The sequence below is a fragment of the Podarcis vaucheri genome, assembly GCF_965113315.1.
Source record: "Podarcis vaucheri genome assembly, chromosome: 8".
Lineage (NCBI taxonomy): Eukaryota > Metazoa > Chordata > Lepidosauria > Squamata > Lacertidae > Podarcis > Podarcis vaucheri.
In genome coordinates this window covers 69086237-69097735 of record NC_138766.1, presented here as the reverse complement: position 1 = coordinate 69097735, position 11499 = coordinate 69086237, and the positions used below count along the sequence as shown (strand labels likewise).

At 48.8% G+C, this 11499-nt stretch overlaps 1 protein-coding gene across 1 annotated transcript in view; it reads left to right on the top strand.

Moving 5' to 3' along the window:
- Positions 1-1765: 1765 nt before the first annotated feature.
- Positions 1766-11499, top strand: part of CCNE2 (cyclin E2) — a 14979-nt gene continuing 5245 nt past the window's right edge. Inside the window, exons 1-8 of the mRNA XM_082235345.1 lie at positions 1766-1839; positions 4454-4491; positions 4652-4754; positions 5822-5872; positions 6712-6863; positions 8365-8500; positions 9103-9249; positions 10974-11069. Coding sequence (XP_082091471.1) covers positions 4478-4491; positions 4652-4754; positions 5822-5872; positions 6712-6863; positions 8365-8500; positions 9103-9249; positions 10974-11069 — 699 coding nt within the window. The 5' untranslated portion in view covers positions 1766-1839; positions 4454-4477. The remainder of the gene's footprint in view (positions 1840-4453; positions 4492-4651; positions 4755-5821; positions 5873-6711; positions 6864-8364; positions 8501-9102; positions 9250-10973; positions 11070-11499) is intronic.

Here is an 11499-nt window from a genome sequence, read left to right as displayed (position 1 = left end):
CAGAGCAGAATACAGTGGCACTATTACTTCCCTTGATCTAGATGCTATACTCCTATTGATGCAGTCCAGCCTGGGAGCTGGATGGCAGGCGAGGGCATCTTGAGTTACAACACCCTTAAAATGAAGAGTCTCATGCTCTACGGATTGAGCAATCCTGGGTTATTCTTGCACTCAGGTCCTGCTTGAAGGCTTCCCGCAGGCAGACATCTGCCTGGCCATCGTGAGAACAGACTGCTGGGCTACTAGGTGGGCTCACCTTAAGTTCTCGTCTTCCTTATAATGACTTACTAATAATTGTATACAGTACTCATCAGGATACTGGCAGTACTTATTTACCTATAGATCGTATTCTATTACAGTCTCAAGCACTTTTCCCTTTCTTTTTCTCCCCACCCCTGCGAGAAATCTCTCCCCCCCCCCCATTATATCGAACATTTCTCGTGTTCCTGACCACATGCCAAAGCCTGGACACAGCCCTGCGCGCTGCAAGAAGGCCCAGCACCCCTTAACGGTGCTTTCACAGTCCCTCCATCTTTGACAGCGGCCTTCCTCCTGGCTTCCCGCGAGCCGTGTTTACATTCTGCCGACAGGTCCACGTTGCCGAGCCATTCGGCCTTCTGATTGGCCGCGGCGCGCGGCGCGGCTCCGCCCAGAGGTGGAGCCCGACGTGGCGAGCTGTCTAAGCGCGCGTGTTGCTAATGCCAGGCCGAGAGCCGCGGCCGGCGCAGGAGCCATTCTGGTTGCACGGGCTCCCGGGAACGCAGCTGACACGGCTTTGCAGGGTTAACGAGCTGTTAACCGGTATGTAAAAGACGCGCAACAACGGGCTGAGAGGACGTTTGGGGAGGGAGGAGGGCTGGTTGCTTCCATAGCTGTCAACTTTCAGATTTGAAAATAAGGGATCAGCAGCCTCACCTGTCCTGGGGACAGTCTACGGGATATCTAACAATCCAGGATAGCAGCGGGAAACTGCGCTGGAATAAGGGAATTTCCCGCAAAAAAGGGAAGGTTGACAGCTATGGTTCCTTCCCCCACCTGCCTTGGCGGGGGGCTTCTCCCCTCCCGCCTCGGCTGTCAAAGCCCCATGGGTGCCAACTCTTTGGGGCCCTGGGTACCCGAGCACCCACCCAATTCCCCATGAAGGGGCCGGGCACCCACACATTTCGGGGCCAGGGCCTTTCATGCGCACTGCATGGCACCCACGGCCCCGGAGAACCAACGATCACGGGGTCAAGCTCTTGCAAAAGCCCCGTCGCGTCTCCGAGTCGCGGGCACAGCCGGTTGCCATCTACGACCGGCCTCGGAGGCGAGCGAGCATTTGGCGGGACTGGCGGGGGAAGCGGGACGTCCTCCTAAGGGGACACTCTTACGCAATGTCCCCCCCGGGGGGCGGGGGAGAGAAGACGGACGGGGTGCGGGTATGGCTGGGCGATGCGCGGGAGCGTGCACCGGGCGTGCCTAAAAAGCTGCCCTCCTGTCATTGCATATAGTATATTTTTTTGTGTGTGTGTGTGTGTGTGTGTGTATATATATAGTAGTGTTTCCCTCTCCGAGGGGGAAAAACCCCAGCAGGAACGAGCCGGGGGTTCCTAATGTCTGCCCGCGGCTGGGAATCCGCGAGGTTGGTCCTTTTTGCAGCGCGCGGGGCGCCGGGCGCGCTCCACCTCGGGGTTCCGGGGCGGTCGGGCGGGAGAACTCGCAGCCCGGGAACTGCAGGCGGCGACGAGAGGGCTGAGCTGGGACCCAGGCCGGCGCATGCGCAGGCGGCGCCCTATATAAGCGCCTTGGCGCCGGCGCCAGCTGAGAACAGTCCAGGTTTGGGCGGCAGCGGCGGCTGAGGTGCGGTCTTGGGGGGTCTTCTCTATGGGGCGGGAGGGCGGCAATGCTCGGGAAGGAGCTGGATGGCGGGCGAGGGCAGCGAGGGCTGCTCGCGCCCTGCTGCTTTCGGCCTATATAGGGAGGGGGGCTGGCTTTTTTTAAAATTCCCCCCTCCCTGCGTGTGGTGAATGTCCTGGCGAGGAGGGGGCTGGGGGGCTGAGGGTGCCGGGGCGCCGCTTAGGGGGCTGCTGGGGGGGGGGAGGCAGCAGCGGGCGGCAGGGCTCCAGCGCCGGCTGGAGAAGGAAGCGGAGCCAGAAGGCGGGATGCCCGCCCTCCCAGCTCGCCGGCCGGGCTTTTTTTGGAGGGAGAATGAGGCGGCGGCGAGGAAAGAGCGGGGACCCCCCACCCATCCGGCCCGGGGGGGCCTCTCGGGGGCCGAGGTGGGGGGTGGCGAGGCGGGAAAGTGAGGTGTCTTCCCTGCAGCACATTGTGGGGGGGAGTTGCTCCCGGTTTTTCCTAGGGCGCCTCTGCCTTTTTGGGGGTGGGGGCGATGGGGGTCTCCCTATGGGGGACCCTTTGCACCCCCGCCCCACCCCCGGCAAACCTGTTCCTCTCGTCGGTGTGGTCTGGGAACTGGCTGGGTCGGCCTGCCCTTGCTGGGCGTGTGAGGCTTTTTTGGAGGGAGAGCGACTCCTTCCTCCGGGGGGGGCGGGGGGCGGGGAGCCCGCCTGGTGGCTTCCCGGGCTGACCCGAGAGCACTTGCCTCCGTCTTTCGCCCCCGGACCCTTCGGGGTGTTTTTGCGGGGGGGGGGTCTCCACAGAAGAAAAGGTGTGTTTCGGGCGGCGGAAGGGATCTTCCCCCTCCCCTGGAAGGCGGGAGAGGCAGATTGGGGTGCGGGGTCCATTCTGCAGAAGCCCCCCGCTTTGGCTCTGGACTCGATTTATTGGGGGACGGCGGGAAGAGAGGGGGCGCTTCTTGCCTGGGGAGGGGGGCTGTGTTTGTGGGTCTTTCCCTCTCTTGCTGTCTTGATGCAAGGAGGGGGGGCAATCGGGGTTTCTACTCCTATCCTGTGCACCCCCTCTGTAACATTTCCTCTTTTGCAACCCCAGTATATAGGGGGTCGTCTTCTACTCAGCATATATAAGTGTAGGCGGGAAATGCTTTTCTTAAAAAGAGAGCGAGAGATAGAGCGCTCTTGCCCGCCCCCCCAAAAAACTCCCTCCGGTATCCCTCCCCCACTTTTTTTAAAACACTGTGCTCTTTTCTTCATTATTATTTTTTACGTTTCACCCTCTTAGGGCAAGCGGGAGTTTCACCCGCATGCTGGATGGAGGGTGGTGGCAGAGTCCAGCCTGCTGTTGCCGCCTCCTGCATTTACCCGCTTTCTGTAAATTGGCGCGGGCCGGAGAGCCGCGTATAGCTGGCTCGGCAGCTTGGGGGTGGGGTGGGGGGCTCCTGAAGCTGCTGCCCCCCCCCGCCCTTCCCGCTTGGCAGGCAGCGGGGAGAACAAATGGCAGAAAGAGGAGGGGGCAGCTCGAGTCTTTGTGGTTTACTTAGTTCACTCGAAACAAAATGTGTGTCTTTGCAACAAGTCATCATAAGTGATAAGATCCTAGTGAAAGTACTGTAAAGCTTGGCAATCTCCTTGCACGTAGGATTTTGGTGTGTAAACTATATTCATGTACAGTAATAGCTGTTTATAGACATGCAAGTAGTCTCGGCTCCTGACAATGCTATGTATGGGGTTTGATTCTGAGCGCATGGGGCATACATATTTGCAAAATATGCAAACCAGCACTGCTTATGATTGATGGGGGTACAAAACTTGCAAGTCGGCAAATCTTACCTTGGGACTACATGCTCATAGCAGAGTTCTCTGAGGAAGCAAATGGAATGGTGCCTGGAGCAAGGCATGAAGTGGAACAAAATGGCTACTGGCATTGATGCTGGGAGGCAGCAGATGGAAGCTGGTTGAACCTGAAATTGACCAGTGAGCACATGGATGATGAGAAAGGGTGACCTTCAGTTTTGTGTGTGTAAAGAACTGTTGCTTTGAGCTGAGATGGAGGCAATTAACACAGACCACCCTTGCTAAGAGGGATTGCGGGGTAATGTACTGCCAGTTCACTTCTCTTCATTCAGGTGTGCAGGGTTTTTCAGGGACTGGAACATGACTAATGTGGGCAGTTTGCCCAGATTTCCTGTTCCAAGCGCAGGATTGTCACGAGGTAACAGGTGCCTGCCTCCCTGTGGAACACTTGTAGGCTCCTGGCTGTACATAAAAATGCCTTGCCCACGATGTTGGGCAGTTGCCATTTGGATGTTCTTGGTCTCTGCTACTTTCTGGAAATATCTTTGGGGTTTAGGCAGCAGGCATGCACACACTGGGAGCTGGACTTAATTTGAGGGGAAGGGCTGTAGCTCAGTGGTACAGTATCTGCTTTACACATTCAATCCCCAGCATTTCCAGGTAGTGCTAGGAGACAGCCCTGCCTGAACACCTGGAGAGCCACTGCCAGTCAGTGTAGACAGTACTGAGCCAGATGGACCAATGGTCTGACTTGATGTAATTCATGAGCTAAACAGCACTTTGTATGTACTTTGGGTTAACCTATAGTCTTCTCTCATTTGCAGGCAACTATCTGGAATCCTAATAAGATGTCAAGGCGCAGGTAAACATCACTTTTATAATATGCTAACTGTATACAGTCTGACTGCAGCCCATAAATATATGCCATCATAAAAATGGTTAGTCTTTAAGGGGCCACAGTGTATGTATAGCAATGCTCTCTACTGCTGTCATGATGGGAAAATGTATTTACACTTCCACAGTAGTCGTTTACAAGCCAAGCTGCACCAGCCCTGCCAGGAAACGTCTCCTCAAGAACTGCAGCTGCCAGAGTCTCTTCAGAACAGAAAAAGGAAAGCAATGCAGGTAAGTAGGAATTGAAACGGTCTCCTGGAGCCAGATGTGGTTAAGAATATGAGCAGGATTGCCTTGTTCAAGCTGAAACAAGAATTCACGGCATTGATATTGGTAAACCACCTTCCTCTTGGCCTCATCCTCACATCTGAAATGTAGAGATAATGGGTGGAATTCAGCACCACACTATTACAAATGTTCCGTCTCTGCAAGCATATCAACTTGTCGGATGGGACAGTGGCACACTGCTCTAGGGGTTCTCCCACCCACTCCAGAGCCAATTTCAGGGACATACAGTACATGAGGGGAGGGGAGGGAAGCCCCATTGTGGAAGCCTTTGAGCAGGCCTTCTGGGGATGGGATTTGTTAGGTGAACCCCACACCATATTTGTAAATAAGGCAGACATCGGCACCTGGCACTCTCAAGTGGTTGCCAAGAGGCTGCTGATGTTGAAGTCTCGAATTCCTTGGTCTGCATCTTCCCCCACCCTATCCCAATTTTGGTTTGTGTGGAGCTTCCCCAACATTTTATATTTTCCACAATAACCAAAGCAGCTCATTGTTTCTGTGGTTTGCAGGCATCTGCCGCAGATCACAGCTCTGTTGCTGCCTGTCCACGCTGCCAAGTCAAGGGAAGGGGTGCTGACACTAAGCAGCACTTTGTCAGGGAAGATTTTAAACCTCGTCCTGGCTCACTTTGCATATCACTTTTTAAGAATTCTGGCATAATCTGTGAAGGATATGAGCAGCAAGACCACTATGCCTGTTATTTTTTTGTATGCTGTTGGATGCTATTAAGAGCATTCTGATACTTGCATAATGTTTCCTCCGTTATCCCTTTTTTTAGTTAGGGGAAGTATTTGAATTATCACTGTTTAATAGCTGTGATCAGTGGTTGGGCATATGTTGCCAGTAAATGACTTTCAAAAATGAATAGTTGTGCACTGACGGCTTTAATGCTCCTATTTTTGAGGGAGGGATTTGAAATTGAGGGAGCCCTTGATGTACCAGGAGAATTTGGCTTCACTTGGTTGCTGCTTTGCTCTTAATCAAGGTGCATCTGTGTCTGTTTTCCAAAGGACCCCATGAGAACAGAAGAGATCAACATGAGACATCAGTATGAAATTAAGGTAATAATGACCTGCGTAACCATTGATTTTTAACTTAAGTTGGTCTGCATTCTTCAGTATGTATGATAATTTAGATTGCTAATGTGGTGTCCATTGTGAGCAGGAGGTTCTTCACTTTTTGTCAGGGAAAGCAGGTTTTTTCTTTTTAACTAAATACATAAGGGAGAATTGATGACTCCAGCTGCATAGTGTGTGATTTGTATTCATTTTGTTATGTTGGCTGCTGCAATTTCTGTTCAATGAATATTTCACCACTGAAAAACTTACTTTCAACTTCCAGGAATGTATAGTGTTAATTATATCACTTCCCAATATCCCACCTAATGTCTTGCTGCTGCAAGGGTTTGGATAAAACGCTTTAGGGTTTGATTTGCAAGGCCTAGTAAACATTAGCTGGTTGATGATCTACCGTATTTTTCGCCCTATAGGACGCACTTTTCCCCCTCCAAAAATGAAGGGGAAATGTGTGTGCGTCCTATGGGGCGAATGCAGGCTTTCGCTGAAGCCTGGAGAGCAAGGGGGATTGGTGCGCACTGACCCCTCTCGCTCTCCAGGCTTCAGGAAGCTATCCACTAGCCGTGGGAGACGCAGCTCTGTTCTGGGGGCTGGAGTCGGGGGAAGCTCGGGCTTCCCCAGCCCCACACCTGGGGGGGGAAATAATTTTTTTTCTTTATTTCCCCCCAAAAAAACTAGGTGCATCCTATGGGGCGAAAAATACAGTATTCTATGTGACAGTGAAAAGGTTTCAAAAGGCTGGGACAAATTCTGCTACTCATAAACTATCTTGCTTGGTGTTGTATGTATTTTTCTCATGCTAGCTCTTAATATCTCATTTGTAGAGTTGTTGGCCATCTACAATATCAGGCGGCATCTCCCCTTGTATTATAATAGAAACTCCTCACAAAGAAGCGACAACCACTGATTTTTCCAGATTCAAAAAATACAGGTTCAGAAACCTCTTCATAAATCCATCACCTTTACCGGAACTTAGGTAAGTTACCTATAACCAAAAGCAATTGTGATGCTGCTATACTTTGATATTTCAGCAAAGCGAATGTAGTGCAAACCCCCTGTGTTCTTCACCAATTTGTATTGGTGGGTAGTCTTTGATTTGGAGCTAGTGGCATATAGAAAACACAATGAGGAACACCGCTAATAAAACCGTCTTGTTTTAGTCCTTGGTCTGAATGCTTTGCCTATCATCAAGGGCAATATGTAAGCAGTGAAATTTTGATGGACAAATTATATTCCACCCCCATGTATAAGACGTCCCCTATTTTGGGGGACTCCAAATTAAGAAAATGGGGAGGATTACTCAGAGTTGTTTAGCTTTTTTGTGGGGGGAAATTGCCGGAAATCGCTCAGCCGTCACTGACAATTGCATGCATTGCTGAAGACACGCAGTCGCCAAATGGCCACCCTATTGCCGCAGCGGCAGCCAATCACCAACAGCCCTTCTCACAGCTACCAATCACCCACACTATCGCCACTGTGAATCTCCTGCTCACGGCTGTGACCAATCGCACCCCCCCCCCACTACCCATGTATAAGATGAGGGCTAATTTTAAAGCTCATTTTTAAATTAAAAACCCTTGTCTTATAGATGGAAAAGTATGGTATGTGTTGGTTTCCATGTCCTTTCTCTTTCCCTGCCCTGCTTGAGTGAAATTGACCATTGTTCTGAAACTGCCCAATTGTCAACCTAGTCCTAATATAGTCATTCATTGTTGTCAGTCAGAAAAATCATCTGTTACAGTTTTGCTTAATGACAAAATGACAATAATTTGAAGCAGTTGTTGAAAACTTACTGTCTTCTGACAAGTCTCTATAGCCACTTAAAAGCTCAGTGAATTGATTACTGAGTAATATCTACCTCTTTTCAGTTTTTGCCCTTGAAGGCATGCAACATTGACCATCCTTGATTGGATTTACAAACCTCAAAGCAACTCCATTTGATCAGGGGCAGCAGCTGAAGGGAAGAGCAAGCACCTTTTATTATGCTTGTCATTGGCATAATTAAATCATAGAAATGGTGCAGGGGTGAAGGATTGAAGCCTCATCCCAGGGATATTACCTCAATCTCTTATCTTGTTGGGAGTAGGAAGTAGCCATGCTGTGAGACCTTTCAGTTGAGAGGGGCTAAAATGCTATAAAGAAATGTCCCATCCCTTCAGCTCCCTTTAAAGTCTGAAAAGTCAGATACAGCCATCTGCATCATATGTAGTCTTCAGGCAAATGGACTTTCCTTATCTGTTCTACCTCAGATTTTTTTTTTAAAAAACCCTGTATTTCATGAAATCCAAACAAGCTTCGAGTAGAACCCCTTTGGAAAACTAAGGTCATTAGAGTTTGGAGACTAGAAATAATACATTGAATGCACTAAATCCAAGCATTTGGCTTCATGCCATTGAAGTCCAATTTTTGCTGAGACCACGTATTTTATGTCTTTTTAAAAATAATCTGGAATTTAAAATGTCTGTCTTTGATTTTAGCTGGGGAAATTCTAAAGATGTCTGGTTCAACATTCTCAAAAAGGAGAACAAATATTCTCACTGTAAGCATTTCACATCTCTACACTCCAACTTGCAGCCACACATGAGATCAATTCTATTGGACTGGCTTCTGGAAGTGAGTATTGAACTTATAAATGTAATGTGTGTATAAAGGACAGTCCTGAGAAGTAGTAAGACTGACCCAGAGTGCTTCATCCCCCCCCCCTTTTAAGTATTAAGCTTGTTTATATTCTGCTTTTTCAAATTGTGCTAAAAGCACCTCACAAGGTTAGTCAACATATCAATATACAGCAGGGGTCACCAAGGTTTATCTTGCCTGGGCCGGATCGGTCTCACAGAGATCCCTCTGTGGGCCAGATTGGTGTGCATGTGAGTGCCCAAGCCCACAATTTTCAGCATCTGCACGTGCGCAGATGCCATTTTCAGCATCTGCGCAGACGCGATTTTCGGTGCTGCAGAAGCGAGTCTCCACACCGTGCTGGTTTAGTGCAGCGCACGAGCGGGCAGCTCAGTTCAGGGGCGGCTCCTGGGCAGGTCAAACGACCTCCACAGGCCACTTCTGGCCCATGGGCCTTAGGTTGCTGACCCCTGATATATAGGCACAACAAAAACATAGGCATAAATATATCCCCTGCTGAATTACAACTTTTTAAAAATGTTTTGTCTCGCTGTTTGTAGTATAGTGACTGTAAATAAACAAAGCTTATTCTGTAACAGGTATGTGAAGTATACACGCTCCATAGGGAAACTTTCTACTTGGCACAAGACTTTTTTGACAGATTCATGCTGACTCAAAAGAATTTAAACAAAACCATGCTTCAGCTCATAGGAATTACAGCCCTGTTCATTGCTTCCAAGCTTGAGGTAAGTAGCTGTCAGTGAAACCATTCTGCCGTTGACAATATAGCATTTTAAACCCATAATTGTGCTGCATGTCCTTTACAGACTAAGGCCCATCCCAGTATAGCAGCTGAGGAAGAAATGGGTCTTTTTTCTTTTGATTAAAGTAGTTTGGCTTATTACTGAGGAAAATGGAAGGTCTGAGTTGCAGAGTTTGCACACTGAAAGAGCAGCTCTTGGAAGTGTGTGTGTGTGTGTGTGTGTGTGTGTGTGTGCGCGCGCGCGCTCACAAATGATAGCCCTAATTGCCATTAGCAAATAGCTGCCTGTGTTCTTAGCCCTCAGAGTTCTTACTAGGATTCTGATCACGGGGAAATGCATCCCTCAGTAACTGAAGGCTGGGAGTTTCCTAATACTTAGCTGAGACTGAACACTTTATTTTGTATCCTTTCTGCTTTACAACTTGCCTTTTCACCAAGAACCTCAAGGTGACCTGCATCGTTTTCCCCATTTTATTCCCACAACAACCCTGTTAAGCTGAGAGGTGGTGACTGGTATAAGCTCCCGCAGTGAACTGAATGGGGGTTTGAATCCTGGTACTTACAAGGGACGCGGGTGGCGCTGTGGTCTAAACCACTGAGTCTAGGGCTTGCCGATCGGAAGGTCGGCGGTTCGTAGCTCAGTCCCAGCTCCTGTCAATCTAGCAGTTCGAAAGCATGTCAAAGTGCAAGTAGATAAATAGATACCGCTCCAGCGGGAAGGTAAATGGCGTTTCCGTCCGCTGCTCTGGTTTCACCAAAAGCGGCTTAGTCATGCTGGCCTCATGACCCGGGAAAACTGCCTGCAGACAAATGTCGGCTCCCTCGGCCAGTAAAGCGAGATGAGCGCCGCAACCCCAGATTCGTTTGCGACTGGACTTAACTGTCAGGGGTCCTTTACCTTTACCTTTTTACTCCCAATTCTAGTCAGAAACTCCAACCACTACCACACTGGCTTTTGCTAAGACTTGCTAAAAGAAGAGCACCGATATGTATGCCTAGCAGGCCAAACATGTCAACATCATTTGAATGATGCAACATGTTTTCGTTGTAAACTTCACCATCTTTTAATACACTATATGGGCCGGGCCTGTACATCTTAAAATGTTTCAATTAAGCTGGCAACTGATGAGATCTGTAAAGATCTCAAGCACAGCTTAGGTTGGGGACATGGTAAAGGACTTGATTCTAATGGTCTGGCTTCAAATTTCACCTCTGACTCCTGCTTTGTGACAGTGGTGCTTTGCAAGTCAGACCTGGGCAAGTGACAGTGATTCAGTGAAGAAGCTTTCGGACTGCCCTGTGCAATTGGCCTTGGGATTTCATGGTGTTGCCAGTGGGCTCATGATATGAGACTTTGCACAGTAGTACCACTTCTGTGAAGTTTCTTCTCCATGTGTGGGGATCAGTGCATAACCGTAGTGGCTGAGGATCTATCTCAGCGAGTGCTTGGCTCTTTGCTTTTTCAAGTGCTTGCCCACTCCTACATGGAAACAAGGATTTGCAGCTGAGCCTATAAGTTGGCATGCTAATGGCTGCTCTCCCATGGATGGTAACAGGAGCCTAAAAGCATCTGAATCTAATTTGTGAAATTGAAATGGCTGTGGTATGCAGAATAGGGTTGTAGGAGAATGGATCAACAAGTCTGTAAGCCCTGTTGGATTTGCTGTGGTTTGTTCTAACATTCTGTCTTTTTCTTCTTCCTTTAAGGAGATTTATGCTCCCAAACTACAGGAATTTGCCTATGTGACTGATGGTGCTTGTAGTGAAGATGATATTATAAGAATGGAGCTCATTATATTAAAGGTAACAAAATGAAAATGCTGACCATTTTAGCACATATTTAAGAGTCTACATCCTAGGAATTACTCTATTGGATGGGTAGCTAACATGGTGCCTTCCAGATGTTTTAAGTGCAGTTCCTATTACTCTGACCATTGGCCATGTTACCTGCTCTTGATGGAAATTGAAGTCCAAAACATCTGGGGGGGTTATCATATTTGCTCCTCCTACTCTATTGGCTTCTTAGGCAGAGCAGATCGTATTTATTTATTAGCAATGTCTCCAAAATTTGGAATCTGACTCTGATGTGTACTGTGAAAGCTGCTTGGATACACTGTGAAAAGAGTGGATCCATTTTAAGCTTTGTATTTTACAGAAGATATTTCTTGACTACCATCTCAGGGCTGGAAAGAGTTGGAGCTATGTATAAAGCAGCTAAACATCTCATGCCAGT